This window comes from Aquila chrysaetos, chromosome Z (genome assembly GCF_900496995.4).
Source record: "Aquila chrysaetos chrysaetos chromosome Z, bAquChr1.4, whole genome shotgun sequence".
Classification (NCBI taxonomy): Eukaryota; Metazoa; Chordata; class Aves; order Accipitriformes; family Accipitridae; genus Aquila; species Aquila chrysaetos.
Window position 1 is genome coordinate 67,403,981 of NC_044030.1, and position 15,305 is coordinate 67,419,285.

Sequence of the window (15,305 nt, forward strand, 5' to 3'; positions counted from 1 at the left end):
GGGGGATGTCCCCCAAGACGGCCGTGACTCCATGGGAAAGCCCGCACTGGAGCGGTCTGTGACTGAAGGACTGCAGCCCATGGAAAGGACCCACGCTGGAGCAATTCGTGAAGAACTGCAGCCCATGGGAAGGACTCATGCCAGAGAAGTTTGTGAAGGACTGTCTCCCATGGGAGGGAGCCCACACTGGAGCAGGGGAAAAGTGCGGAGTCCTCCCCCTGAGGAGGAAGGAGTGACAGGGACAATGTGTGATGAACTGACCACAACCCCCATTCTCTGTTCCCCTTTCTATTTAAAGGTTAGTTCTAGAAATTTCGAACTGTAACATCAGGGTCTTTTGCCATCAATAACAACAGCTACACTACAAATGGCTAAAGAGCAGTTATGTGTGGAAGTAGAACAGTACAACAGTTCAATTAAGGAAAAGAGTTGTAGTGCACATTTTAGCCAACATGCTACATTGCCCTTTGTGCGTACAAAGTGGACTCAAGGATTTCCACTGTAAGAAAGAAATCACTTGGCAAACAAAACACTGTGTCAAGCTGCCCTTTTTTTCCCTCATGGACTTGGACATTTTAAGACAGAAGCTTTACAAGACATTACATAATTCTTTGTCTTTATTATTAAATGTGAAAGTCTGACTTGTTACATTGTCACATTGCTATTCAGAAATGCTTCAGTGATGAAGGAAGTCAATGCTGGGTCAACCTAAGTCCTCATTCTACAACATTCGTTTACAAAGAAGTTATAGTAGCTTTCAACACACCCAACACAACATTCCTTTCTTCAGAGAAAAGTAACATCATTCTTCCTCTAATGGGTAAGTTACTATATAAATTAGAAATTTTTTTTGGACAACACATCCCCAAATTTTTGTAAGATCAAAATGGTCTTCTACAGATGTTACAGAACTCTTCACACATCATCATCATCTGATGTATCAGTGCTGCTCGTCTCAGAATCCTCATTCTCCAGAGTGGGTTTGAAAATGCTGTTTTTCCAGGGGCTAAACTTAAAACCACAGATGATGCCATTTTTCAAAATGCCATTTTTCCGAAGGCCATTTTTTTGTAACTGAAATGAGAAAACAAGATGTATTTAAGAGAAGGAAAAAGCTAAACACAACAATCTGTTGCATTTCAACATTCTCTACATCTTCGTCTCTGGGCTACATTAGATCCACAGCACTACCTTTTCATATATACACAAAGGAAAACTCCCCTGAGCGCCTTCACTTCTGGGCCAGCCACCGGTATCCAAGCGCCTCCAATTGTGCTAAGCTCCTGCAGTCAATGAGAGCTTACCCTCTTCTCACCCACTTCCTCAGACATCTTGCCCCAGTGATCCCTCCTCCCACATGGTGTCTCCTGCAAGGTAGTCCCTTTTTCCACAGTGCTGCAAACATCTGTGCTAAGAAGGGCAGGGTCTGCAATAAGGAAGGGGCCTAGAAGAGGAGAAGCAGCAGGGAGGAATGGGTATCCCAATCTGTCTACCTGATGCAGTTGGAAAGTCAAAAACACTGGAGAGAAAGGAAACAACTGATTCTACAACAAAAAAGGAATTACTGCATTTCCACACATAGTGCAAAAGCTGGGCAATAAGCCAAGCATTTAAGAGTTTAATATTCCATATGCTCTAATTGTGGCTAGACTTACAGAAGTATCAAATGTTCAGATTTAACACTGCACAAGATTCTCCCTTCCAGCTCCTCCTCACTGACCCCATCAGGTATATACAAAATTCCTAATTTAAAAAAAAAAAAAAAAATCAAGTCTAGATTGCCTTTTCAGACTTTGTTACTATTGAATTAAATATGTCTCAATTTCCAGCAGAGAAAATTCAGATTTTGGAGAACCAAGGAAATTGCATAAAAACCTTGAAAGAAAATTCCCTTTCCTCAGGCCAAGCTGAGGAGCTGGAAAGCCTGTACAATTCTACTCCCAGCAATGCTGACACTACTCAGAAGCACTCCCTTACCCTTCCCTTGATATTTCGAAAAAAGGCCCTACCTACAATAAGCACTGGTCCCCTATTCTTTTAAAGCAACTATTCTTCCTAAAGCACAATACTGAAATGGTACTGAAACAGCAATACCCCTAATCATCAAAATTACTGCAGGTCCTTCTCAAAGCTAGGCATTTAGGGTAGCAAACTACAAGTTCATAATGGAACATTAACTTAGTGTTACCTGTTCACTAATGACTCTGAATTCCCTCATTTCATCCTCTGTTAGTGGAGCACATGTTTCATCATTTTCACAATCTTCCTGCCAGCCCATCTCCTTTAACAACCTTTAAATTAAAAAGGACAACATTAAGGAATTTGCTACTTACACTCAAGACATTTCAAGCTCTGCCTACATATATGTGTAAAGATCTGTAACAAATGGATTAATCAGTCCATAATTTTTTTAAACAAACTCTTACATAAAAGTAGGTTAAAAGCCTTACAAAAGATATATAAAGCATAGAAGTTGAGAAGTTCTCAGGTCCTTCACAGATGACCCTGCTTTATCACTACCCATGGCAAAAACTGTACCTTCATTTTAAGGCAATACATCTCTGTCAGGTGGAAAAGAAAGAATGTATTTCCTTTGCATAACTGCTCTGGTGGAGCAGCAGCGTACCCCCTTGAAAACGGTATGAAGAGACAAAAAGACTTACACTGAGGGAATCAGCAGGTTTTCCTGGATAACAGAGCAGCCATGAGGAATACTGGTGGTGCTCCTCCATGGGAACCAATTCAGGATGCAATGGCCTCATACAGTTTCTTTTTTCTAGCACATGCTAATCTCAAAGCCAGGACAGGTTTCTTTGCAATTGAGTCTCACCCAACAGCAGATGCTGCTATTTCAGCACAGACAGACTACAACTAGGAGTGGGTTTTGAGATGAGGGGAGGAAAGGAAACAAGAGACAGATTCCTCTCGTGACTAAAGCTAGAGATATCCAGAGGTGCAATAATCAATGTGTTTTAGCTAGTGCCAAAAGTGGGACAGCAGTATCTGAGCAGGAAGACAAGTGGTTTTACATGTGAAGACACCATGTAAACAGGGATTATCTGAGGGTGAAGGCACCGTGACATTTAACAACAAAGATAGTAAGTTCTCTTGCTGCACAGTTTTTGCCAAAAGGATTAGCACCTTCTTCAGGCAAACCATGCACCTGTTGACTTCAAATGTTAAAGAAGGTTAAAGCTATTTCACAAAAAATAAAGAGGTTTCTAAATTATGTGCCAGAACTGACACAACAGACTGACCCTTAGAGCTGAAGAACAGTGAATACATTAAAACTGGGAACTAAGATGTTACACAGTTAATGTCATGTGCCAGGTACTTCACTTAGCCAGATGGCATCAAAAAATGCCCTTCAACATAACTCTCCCCACAAAGAACTCTAGGTCCCAATACAATGGATGTGCATTGGGCAAACTTGCAGATGACCAATGACACCAATGACTGTTGTTAAAACCACAATAAAAGCCTGAAACTGCAGAAGAAGGGGAGAACAGCTCTACTCTGTTCAAAAAAGTTTACAGGACAGTAACAGAAATGGAAGTTACATCCTCTGTAGTATTTGGGCCAAATTGGATGATAAGACAGCCAGGAACAATTAAATCCTCAGGAAGCAGCAGAAATAATACACAAGTCATCCAAAACTCTCTTTTAAGAGAATGTGTGCATTTGTATAGACATACGGAAAGAGACTCGCAATGCCAGATGCAGTTTAATGATAGTTATACTTTTGGCAAAAGTAATTTGAGTTAGAAAGTTTTACTGCAAGCAAGCTAAGATGTTAACAGTAGTACGTACAATAAAGTGAATAGTTACAGAGCTCCTGTTAATGTAAATAAAATTTAGCAGAATGGTTAATTAGCTCTTAAGCAACATTGTCTGAAGTTAGCAAGACCACTGCCTTTAAAGCAACACTAGACTTCTAGAATGGTTAAAAGCGTGAACTACGTAGAAAAATTAAACTCCAGATTAGTAAACTTGACTCCAACAGGATGACTGTGTGTCAGAAACTTCCACAGCAGAAGGGAAGCCCAAGATACATTTTGTACAAGATGTGCCAATATTGTTACTAGGTATGCACAAGTATCCTGTGAGTGAAGCTGATCTCTTCATTTACCACAAAAAGGTTTACCATAACATCTGTCTACATGTATGCAGAGGTCACAGCCAAAGGGCTGGGACAGTATAGAGACAGACTCTCTGGGATACCACAAAGGAAAAACACTTGCCCAGAAACCCTGTGAAGGTCATTCAATGTTATTTGAAGTGAAAAATGAGACTTAGATTTGACTCCTATCTTCTAGTCAAAAATCAGCAGCAGCAGCCTCTAGGGGCCAAAGATTTGTCTCCATAGCCAATGGCAGAAAAAAAGGAACAGAGCAGGGTGCATTTCATTTTTCGTACTCATGAGGGATAAGAGGTCATGAAAGTTTCCTCCGCAGGTACTACAAAAAGGAAAGTTCTCCAGTCCAATGTATACATATAATCTATCACCAAAAAAAAAAAAAAAAAAAAAAAAAAAAATCTATCACTGCAATTCTGTAGTTGCCAGAAACAGTAAGAATCTGACAGAGCTCATGACAAGCTCATTCTAGACTGAGTTGTCATTTCCCAGCAGCATCATTCTCACCTCTGCCAGTTGCTACTGCAGTTACTTTTATGAGATATTAGAATTGTTACAATCCTTTTTTGAAGCTACTTTCTCCCTTTCCAGTGCATTTTCTTGTGATACCAATGACAGTGTCAACTAGTCAGCTACAGAAATAATTACTTTAACAATGAGGAAAAATTTGCTGGAGTTTTACATAAGATGCAGCATTTAAAGTATTATTAATACAAATAGCAATTACATGCACTGTTCCTTCTAGACGTGCAGACCAAAATCAGAGGGATGAAGTCACTATGCAATTTGCTTTATTTCTTTATAAGGTAATACTTCAAATTTTTAGTAAAGCAAGTTTAAGTCAATACACAAGTCTGGCAGAAACAAAGTATATTCCATGTTAAATTAGTACATGTTTAAAAGTTAAACTTTGACAGTACTTATTAAACATTTTATGTGTTGTCAGTTTTCAGATTCTGACTTCTGAAATAGTAAGAATTTATGACATGCTCACTTACCATGAAGGAACACTCTTTATATTATATAAAGTACATACCTATGCTCTGCCTCAAGTGAGCTTGAAAGAACATCTGCCCGAGGGAAAGCTGAAGATCGAATGACCTGTTGAGATGTAATTGAAGCACTGCCATTCTCCTGCGGAATTTCATTTTCAAAGTTTCGGTTTATATCTCTCTCATGATGAGGGCTGTTGCTGTTACGCAAGTTAAAGGACTCATCATCCTGCTAAAAATAATTATATATTACAAAATTCAAAAGTAAATTCCATTCACAAGTAAGTGTCTGCAAGGGCTGCAATTCAGTGATTCCATTTAATTTAAATTAAGTTTAAATGGAGACACTCTATACTACTTCAGGGGTAATTCTGTTCATACTTCTGGATTTTGCAATACCTGGATACTACAGAAATCTTAACTTATGCCACTGATCAAATGATGTAGAAAGCAACTCCCACGCTCTGCCTCAAACATTTTTCTATGAAGTTTCAGATGTATCTTAAAATACAAACTTATTTAAGCTGCCTTTCATACTTGCAGAAATAACAGGTTACCTGTTGAACTTACAAACAATGTTCCTAATTAAGTATCAGAGCCATGTGTGTCAAGAGAAGTTTGAAAGCATAAGAGTTTTCAAGTTTACTTAGTGTAAGGGGGAGGTCATAGCCACCCTACCTCAACCAGCAAATTCATCTGCCACAAGTTCAGAAAGACTGGATACTGCTCTTTAAATTCAGACAACAATTTCCCCTACATACATGCACGCACCACAGCTTCTCAGGATGTTCTTAACAGCAACTGTAACTTACTAGCCATGAAATAAGAACTAGGAAAAAAGTTTATTTAGAAAGCAGACTGTTCAGGTTCACTCCAATATTAAAAGCTCTTTAATCCTATAAATCAGAGATGTTTCTTTTTATTCTACTCATTCAGCACCCTGTAATTCTTATTTAGTATTGAGCCAAATAGCCTCAGAAGTCTCACCAACTGCAAAAACAAAGAGGAGAGTACAATCATTATCTAGTTAACACCCTTTTCACAACGAAATCCCTAAACTGGGCATGTAACAGCATTATCCATAGCAGGAAACAATCACTCCATCAGCCAGTTCTGCACTTGTAAGAAACCATACCGCATAGTCCAAGATCAAGACCACCATCATTTCCCTCCTACTCAGTGTTGTCTGCTGCCAGAAATTTTAGAATGCTCAGCAAGAATTTAAGAACAAGTATCCCAGTAAACGTAAATTCAGCTGTTAAATCATATGCCTGAAGAATGCATCTCAGATTATCAACAAAATTCATAAAAATATTAAACAATTTTAATATATATAGGGCAAAATAGCTTCTTCCAAACATGATTCAGCTGCTGATTATGATTTGCCTTATTATTTCAGAGGTGAAATCTGTTAATATAGGCCTCAAAATTCCATCAAGAGGATCATACTATAGAAACTGTTGTGCAGTTATCTCCCCATCCACTCAGTTGCACACCATGTCTTCTACTGATGATCATTAAAACGAATGTTGGAGGTAGGATGGCTATTAGTTACATGATTTGTTTAACATCCTTCCACACCTGTTAGTGAAGCGGCAATGACAGGGAAAAGGAAGCATGCACTTCCAACAACTACTCCAGGCTACATGTTACATATACCTGTACAAGGACACTGCAACTTCCACTACTAAAAGCCTTTGGTTTTTGTTTTTTTTTTTTAAATACACTTGCTCCTGAAAATCAGCTGCATACAATGGGACAAGCAAATGCATTTGACATACGTATCAAAGATATTATCAACTCAAAACAATTTCAGGAACAGAAACCGCCACAAAGTTCATGTACTATTTTCATAATTCTGAAGCTCAAGACAGTGTTTCCCAGTATCTTTTCCATCTTAAGTCAAAATCTATGTGTATTTCTTAAACACACATGAACAACATTACTCCCAAGATCCATCTCAGTGTGCTCAGCCACAGAATGCCTAATGGAAAGATGTAGACCTTTCTTAGCTCACACACAGAGCTAAGTTGTACAGTCCCATTACAGCAAGTTTTATTTTGCCTGAAATAGGAACAGGGTCAGAAAAGTCAATCTTACTCTTATAAGCAATGCACACTGGCACTGTTTCTTTTCTCACATCTCTGAATCCAAATAAACCTTCCTGAAGCCCACTCATTTATCTGGCTGATTTGTAATTTATAATGTTTTTTTGTTTTGTTAAAACACTTTAAACCACTCATTTACAGCAAACAGGCTTGTAATCACCTCATCCTGAGTAACACAATAATTATCTTCACTTGGACTATGTATGATAACTATGCTTATGGTTTGTTGGTGGCTGGTAGCACTAGCACAAATATTCTCTGGTGGCAGCCAAGCACTGCATAAACTGATCCAGATTGAAAGAAACGTGACACATATTATATACAGACAGTATAGACCTCCAAGTTGCAATTACAAAGTAAAACCAGGTTCTTTATGTATGCATAAATTGAACTGTTGGTCTTATGACTAGACCAAGAATAGAGAACTCCTGACAATCTCATTCTAATTAGAAACAAAATGGTTTGAGAAGTAGAACCAAGTTTTTCCATTAATTGTTTTGTAGGATAACTAATAGCCAAGGTATGAAACACTATCCTCCACAAGTCTATGGGACCAGATGGGATCCACCCAAGGGCACTGAGGGAGCTGGTGGAAGTGCTCACCAAGACACTTTCCATCATTTACCAGCAGTCCTGGCTAACCGGGGAGGTCCCAGTTTAGAGACTAGCAAACGTGATGCCCATCTACAAGAGGGGCCTGAAGGAGGATCAGGGGAACTACAGGCCTGTCAGCCTGACCTTGGTGCTGGGAAAGGTTATGGAGCAGATCATCCTGAGTGCCATCACACGGCACAGGACAACCAGGTGATCAGGCCCAGTCAGCATGGGTTTATGAAAGGCAGGTCCTGCTTGACTGACCTGATCTCCTATGATAAGATGGCCCGCTTACTGGATAAGGGAAACACATTTGATGTTGTCTACGTGGACATCAATAAAGACTTTGACACTGTTTCCCACAGCATTCTCCTGGAGAAACTGGTTGCTTGTGGCTTGGACAAGCATACTCTTCGCTGGGTGAAAGACTGGCTGGATGGCTGAGCCCAAAGAGTGGTGGTGAATGGAGTTAAATCCAGTTGGTGATCGGTCACAAGTGGTGTTCCCCAGGGCTCAGTACTGGGGCCAGTTCTGTTTAACATCTTTATCAGTGATCTGGATGAGGGGATCGAGCGCTCGCTCAGTAAGTTTGCAGATGACACCAAGTTGGGCAGGAGAGTTGATCTGCTTGAGGGTAGGAAGGCTCTACAGAGGGATCTGGACAGGCTGGATCGATGGGCCGAGGTCAATTGTATGAGGTTCAACAAGGCCAACTGCCGGGTCCTGCACTTCAGTCACAACAACCCCATGCAGCACTGCAGGCTTGGGGAAGAGTGGCTGGAAAACTGCCCAGCAGAGAAAGACCTGGGGGTGCTGGTCGACAGCCGGCTGAATATGAGCCAGCAGTGTGCCCAGGTGGCCAAGAAGGCCAACGGCATCCTGGCCTGTATCAGAAATAGTGTGGCCAGCAGGAGCAGGGAGGTGATTGTTCCCCTGTACTCGGCACTGGTGAGGCCGCACCTCGAGTACTGTGTTCAGTTTTGGGCCCCTCACTACAGGAAAGACACTGAGGTGGTGGAGCGTGTCCAGAGAAGGGCAACCAAGTTGGTGAGGGGCCTGGAGCACAAGTCTTATGAGGAGCAGCTGAGGGAACCGGGGTTGTTTAGTCTGGAGAAGAGGAGGCTGAGGGGAGACCTTATAGCTCTCTACAACTACCTGAAAGGGGGTTGTAGCGAGGTGGGTGTCTGTCTCTTCTCCGAGGTAACAAGCGATAGGACAAGAGGAAACAGCTTCAAGTTGCACCAGGTGAGGTTTAGATTGGATGTTAGGAAAAATTTCTCTACTGAAAGGGGTTGTCGAGCATTGGAACAGGCTGCCCAGGGAAGTGGTTGAGTCACCATCCCTGGAGGTATTTAAAAGACATGTAGATGTGGCACTTAAGGACATGGTTTAGTGGTAGACTTGGTAGTATTAGATTAACAGTTGGACTCAATGACCTTAAGGGTCTTTTCCAACCTAAACAATTCTATGATTACGTTATTGTAGTAAGCTTAGTTTATTCTTTTTATTGTTGCTAAAGACACAGATGTACCTGAGTTATGTATGAACAGATACTGCAGAAAGAAAGAAACTTGTAAGAAGCACTGGAGGAAGAATAGTACTTGGAAAAACTTTTTAAAATTCATCAAAATATAATTCTTTTCCTTCACTTAAAGATCCAAGCCCATGACTTAACAGCTGTTTACAGCAAAATAAGAAGCAGTTTATGGTCCATCTGAAAACTACTAATGCTGGATCTACAACAGGTATCAACAAAACTACCTTCTTTTGCCCAGCATGATTCTTGTCTTCATGTTCCTTTTCCACTCTGTCTTGTTTCAATGCTTTCAAAAATTCACTCTTCTTATCAGTCCGCATTCTTGTCAATTTTGTTAAACGAGGCTGACCAACTTTGTCAACAGGGGATGAAGAATTTGACCAGTTACACTAATGAAGGGAGTCAGAGAAAAAAAAAGAATATTAGAAGTTTATTCATTTAGAAAACTTTGAATGAAAGACAAAAAGACTCCCTGGCACCTGTAGTTTCAGGTTTCACATACATCCATGGTCAAAAACAGAGGGAAGACGTTTCTATTTCAATATATATAGTTCCCACATGTAAACCCAGAGATGCAGATTTATGGAGCACTGCTAACGACCTTCTGAAGTGCATCATACCATTAGCAGTTTTGAAGTTTAAACCTACCAGGTTATACTTCCTAATGCAGCATTTTTACCCCAAATCAAACCTACAAAGCAAACTGTGCAGTACTTAAAGGCCAGTGATGTGCCTTCCATATTTCTCACACATTAACTTCCAAAAAAAATTATTTAATGCAATTCTGCATAGAACTTACTGATCCCCTTATCTAGCCAAATTAAATGTTTTATAGATTTGATAAAAAACTACAGATACTGCTTTATGTCTTTCACTGCATTTTGTGATAGAGAAAATACCTTGGCCGTTGATTTGAAAGGACTGAAATTGCCAACACCATATGCAGATCCATGAGGAAATGGATTCCCAACTTTATTTTCTTTTGCTTGGCTTTTCCACTGTGTAGGCTAAACAAAAATTTAAACAGAAGTTTAAAGAGTCAATAACTACAATAGAATTATTTTCAGGAATCTTCAGAAAAATGATTAAGCAAAAGCAAATGATAACTACAACCACAATTTAGTGCAAACACCTGTTTTCTTGTGGAAAAGAGACTGTTTATGAGCAATTCATCTGCTCACAAAATATATACAAAAGGCATTGTTTTACCGTAAGTTAAAAACATCCTTTTTGCTCTTACACTTCTCAGAAAAGATAAATAAGAAACAAAGAGAGATCCAATTACAGTATAGCTTAAAAAGAAAAATGAGAAAAAGTTGTTTCCATTCACTTTTGGGGTGTGCTGCACTTAGCAAGAGTTGAAAGCATAATACTCTAGGAACAGTACTCTCAGGGGTGAAATAAGCACATTTAGAACTACAGCATGATTTTTTTCAGCATTCTGTTCACACCACTGGTATCCAAGACTCACCTTTGTGGTTGGAGTGACAAGTTTAGGGACTAATCCTTTATAAACACTTGTACCAGGTCCATTCCTTACTGGATGTGAATGAAGACTTCCTACTACTGGGAATCCAGATATCTGCAGTTCTTTTGTACTGCCCTTTTTAATGACCAGCATTCTCTGCGATCTAGATTTAGGATTCAAAGGGTACCCTGGAAAAAAAAGAAGGGTACATATATATGTGTGCATGTGTATACAATCTTAAGTCTCTAGTTCATAAGGCACTGGATAGCCATATGGTCCACAGCAAACAGGCATAAATCAGGAACTTAGTCCAGTGTTAGTTCCACAAATAACACACTGTCCAAACCTGGATAAACACAGGTTCTGATCCATTTTCTAGCACTGCCATTTGTAAAATATTTCACTTGGCAATTCAGGAATTTTACTTTCAGAAAGTAAAGATATTCTTCAAAGACGACAGCTATGCAGTTCTTGTTTGCAAATCTAAAATCCAAATACTATTATTTGTTGGTAGTTACCTAATCTTCAAAAGACATTATGGTTTTCATATTTCCCTTTAAGGTTACTAAAAAGTAATTACTTATATATTTATTAACAGCTCAGTTTAAAGCCAAATACTCCACAACAAGGCTCTATAAACATGAGACAAGATGTGCACTACTCTAGACCACAGCAATGACCAGTTTCTCTATCTCCATGCCTCTGAAGGGCATAACAGAACATCTGAGGCTTACAACATTTCCATGTTCAAGAGTACTAATTAAGAGACACACAGCCAGCTGTCATACTAAGTAACTGACATTTAGCAGTTTTAAACAACACCTATTAAAAACAGTTCTGAAATTTTCAAAAAGTGAAAATACTTTATTTTTTGCACATGTATTCCAATGTCGCATTAACAGCCTTTTCCAAGATTATCTCCTCTCCCTGCAAGCATTTCTACTTCACAGTCACCATATCCTACATTTAAAAAAAAAAAAACTATCTTAAAAGCTGTGACGGTCGGACAAATTATAGTCAATGTTTCAAACATTCGTTAAAGAACTTTGGTGGAGAAAACGGCCTCTGTAAAAATGCTGGAGTTTTGTGAACAGGACAATGTGGCCGGAGGAGAGGGCCCCCCGGAGGGTGGGACCGCGCTTCTCCAAAGCCACAATTCCTTATCTTAAGTGACCAGGAGAAGGAACACAGCATATGCACCTGGAGGAGGAGGCCCCACGGAGGATGGGACTGTGCTTCTATCTTAAGCGGTCATGCCAGCAGAAAAAGAGAGGCAACTCTGCGATGAACCCCCCCCCCCCCCCCCCAAAGCTCTCCGACCGATTCCAGAGAACCCCGGGAATGGGACTGCGCATGTCGAGACCATCGACTAACACGCTATAAAAGAAGGGAGAACAAGTTCTCAGCACGCGCCCTCCAGAACTGGATCTCTACGCTGGCTGGACCAACGCTGGACCCAGGACTGGTGAAACCCTTTCCTTCTCTCTTTCTTTCTTTCTTTCTCTCTTTCTCTCCCTCCCTCTTTTTCTTCTCTCTTTTCCACAGTCCCTACACCTCATCCTTTTAAACATAAACCGTTGACCAAGTCTGAGACTAGAAGTGGACCTAGCCGCCCCTGGGCTCCTCTCTGAGAAGGAGTCCAGAAAGCAAGGGGGTCTGCTCTGAACCTCGTGACTCAACGGGAGGGCTCTCCTTCTGACACAGTTTCATGTTCCCTTTTCCATTTCATTTTTCTATACTTCCCTTCTCTTCTCAAACAGCGGCTTAACGACATGTTGCAAGGTTCATATTGATAAGTTCACTTGTACTTGGGCAAGGTTATCTAGGTTGAATAAATGTTGATTGTTGTTTGAACTCCCCTGGTGTCGTTTCACCTTAATTCTGACAAAGGAAATCCACGAACCTGAGTCGCTCCAACTCTGGGACGCGACATCTTAATTGGTGTCACGGACAGGATTTCCCTTGTTGGAAGGGAGTTTCTAATGAGATACCAGACCTCCACTCAGAGAACGAGCGGGGAGGATCTGGGAAGGATCTCTCAACAATAAGTTGGGAGGGATCCGAGCAGCGGCAGACACAGGGGCCCGGGAAATATCTGTGTCTGACTGTTCCCCTGTTTTAGAGAGGCTAACTGCCTATAGGGGATTTCCCTTGTTGGAAGGGAGATTCTAATGGGATACCGGACCTCCACCCGGAGAACGGGCGGGGAGGATCTGGGAAGGATCTCTCAACAATAAGTCGGGAGAGATCCGAGCAGTGGCAGGCATGGTGACCCGGGAAATATCTGTGTCTGACTGTTCCCCTGTTTTAGAGAGGCTAACTGCATATAAAGCCCGCCCTTCCCCACAAGGAGTAGCCTGGGCACGAGACCACTGGCATGACTCAAAAGCCATTGTAGGAAGAATTGAGAAGCTAGCAAAAGGCGGCAGGTTTCGCCCGGGAAAAGGGAAGGCTGTAGTGTGTGCAGTTTTAGGGGCCGCACTCATAGCAGCCCAGGAAGACAGACAGGAAACAATGAAAGCTGAGCAGGCAGATAAGGAGAAGATTCAGTCCCTGCAGGATTTAGTTAAAGTCCTGCAAGAGCAATTAACTGCTGAGTGTAATACAACACAGCGGCTTCATGCTGCCTTGGCTGATGCATTAGATCGGGAAAGAATTTTACGAGCCGAGGTGGATGAACGATCTGACCCAGACTTAGACCTGCAAGGTCTAGAGGTAGTTCAGGTGAAACAGCAAAAATCTTTATACCCAAATCAAGAGTTAGAAGGTACCAGAAAAGTTTTTTACCCTGAGGATGAAGAGATAGCAATGAGGCCATTAATTAAAACAGAAACCATAGACAATGGCCAAAATGGTGGAGCACCACACGTGACCATTAAGACGATACCATATTCCGCCACTGAATTATCTAAAATTCAGGAAAAGTATATCCGACTAGCAAAGGAGACTGAAACAGAATATGTGTGGAGGGTGTCATTAACTGGTGGCGACCGGATTTTATTTTCAGAAGATGAAGCCCAAGGATATTGGGGGCCTGGAGTGTTCCTAACTACCGATGATCCTAGGGAACCATGGTCTCTGACGCAGCGGGCAGCTTACTGGGCAGGGGGAATAGACCAAATGGAACGAGGAGAACCAACACGGATAGACACCCCTTCTATAAATCAGTTGACTGAGAGCTTACAGAAAACTGCTTGTCTCCAATTAATGCATGATAGGCGATTAGTGCCACAACAGTCCTCTCCAATGTTGTTAAATGCCAATCCCGATAGAATGACTCCTCTAATCCGAGGTTTACCAGATTCTTTGAAATTATATGCTGTCCAGCTGCAGGATAGATTACGTGATACGATAGCACCTAGAGGAGGCAGGCGGAATGCAGGAGGGGTCCTGACCTGGGGAGAAGTGGCACAGGAATTGGTTAACTATGGCCGGAGAATGGGTGTCACAAGGGGAGAAAGCAGGGCTAAGCCTGCTATCTGCCGAATAGAAGGACCTGGCCAACCTCCCCCATCTAAGACTGTAAACACCAAAAAGCCGTATGGGGGTCAGTGGAACTTGCTGTGGGCAGAAGGGATAGAAAAGGGAATTCCCCGGGACGTGATGGATGGCTTGCCCACCTCTGTCCTAGAAAAGTTGGTCCTAGCGTGGAAAGACAAGAACAAGGAGCCTCCTCATACTGAGTTAAACATTCGAGGCTATAAAGGGGCGAATCCGCAGTTGCTGGCAACTCCCACTCCCCAAACGCCTACTGCCCCAGAGGAAGGTATTACTGTCCGCAGGACGGGAAACTAGACAGGCTGTCCCCAGTAAGTGAGCCAGGGGACAGCCAGTGGGTTTATTTAAGGAGGCTCACTGAAAATAAGACAGGAGACCTGATGATTGCTTTTCCCCCTGGTCTCTTTAAGACCCCAGTAACTTTTCTAGTTGATACGGGTGCTCAAATGTCAGCACTCCGGGCAGATGTTGCTTCCCGCAATGGAATAATTGCAGATAAGAAGCAGATATGGGTCACAGACGTTTTTGGAAGCTCCCAACCACAGCCGACAGCTAAAGTTAAATGCTGGCTGCGAGGGGATTCATCCCCTGTTGAGGTTACTATGATACTAGGTCCTCTACCCACCAATATTCTAGGACTTGACCTCTTAAAGGGCCGGTCATGGGTAGACTCTAAGGGAAGAGAATGGAAATTTGGGTGTCCCGCAATCTCTGTGAGGCTTTTGCAGTCTGCACCAACTCTCCCCCCTTCAAAGATAGTTAATGTCAAGCCTTATGCTTTGCCTTTGGGAGCAAGGGAAGGGATCACTTCAGTGATAACTGAGTTACGGGAACAGGGGATAGTTATTCCTACGCATTCACCCTATAATTCCCCAGTATGGCCGGTCCGCAAGCCAAATGGGAAGTGGCGACTGACAATTGACTATCGACGCCTGAACGCTAATACTGGCCCATTAACAGCTGCAGTCCCCAA

General features: G+C 41.7%; 1 protein-coding gene across 14 annotated transcripts in view; it reads right to left on the reverse strand.

Moving 5' to 3' along the window:
• Positions 1 to 599: 599 nt before the first annotated feature.
• Positions 600 to 15,305, reverse strand: part of GPBP1 (GC-rich promoter binding protein 1) — a 47,644-nt gene continuing 32,938 nt past the window's right edge. For 11 of the 14 annotated variants that reach the window (XM_041120799.1, XM_041120801.1, XM_041120800.1 and 8 more), the window contains 6 exons: positions 10,838 to 11,022; positions 10,266 to 10,373; positions 9,591 to 9,755; positions 5,172 to 5,359; positions 2,189 to 2,291; positions 600 to 1,074 (listed from right to left, as the gene is read on the reverse strand). In XM_041120799.1, coding sequence (XP_040976733.1) covers positions 916 to 1,074; positions 2,189 to 2,291; positions 5,172 to 5,359; positions 9,591 to 9,755; positions 10,266 to 10,373; positions 10,838 to 11,022 — 908 coding nt within the window. In that variant the 3' untranslated portion in view covers positions 600 to 915. Of the gene's footprint in view, positions 1,075 to 1,130; positions 1,445 to 2,188; positions 2,292 to 5,171; positions 5,360 to 9,590; positions 9,756 to 10,265; positions 10,374 to 10,837; positions 11,023 to 15,305 lie in introns of those variants that run through there. The other 3 variants (XM_041120803.1, XM_030004880.2, XM_041120804.1) reach the window with 2 other exon arrangements.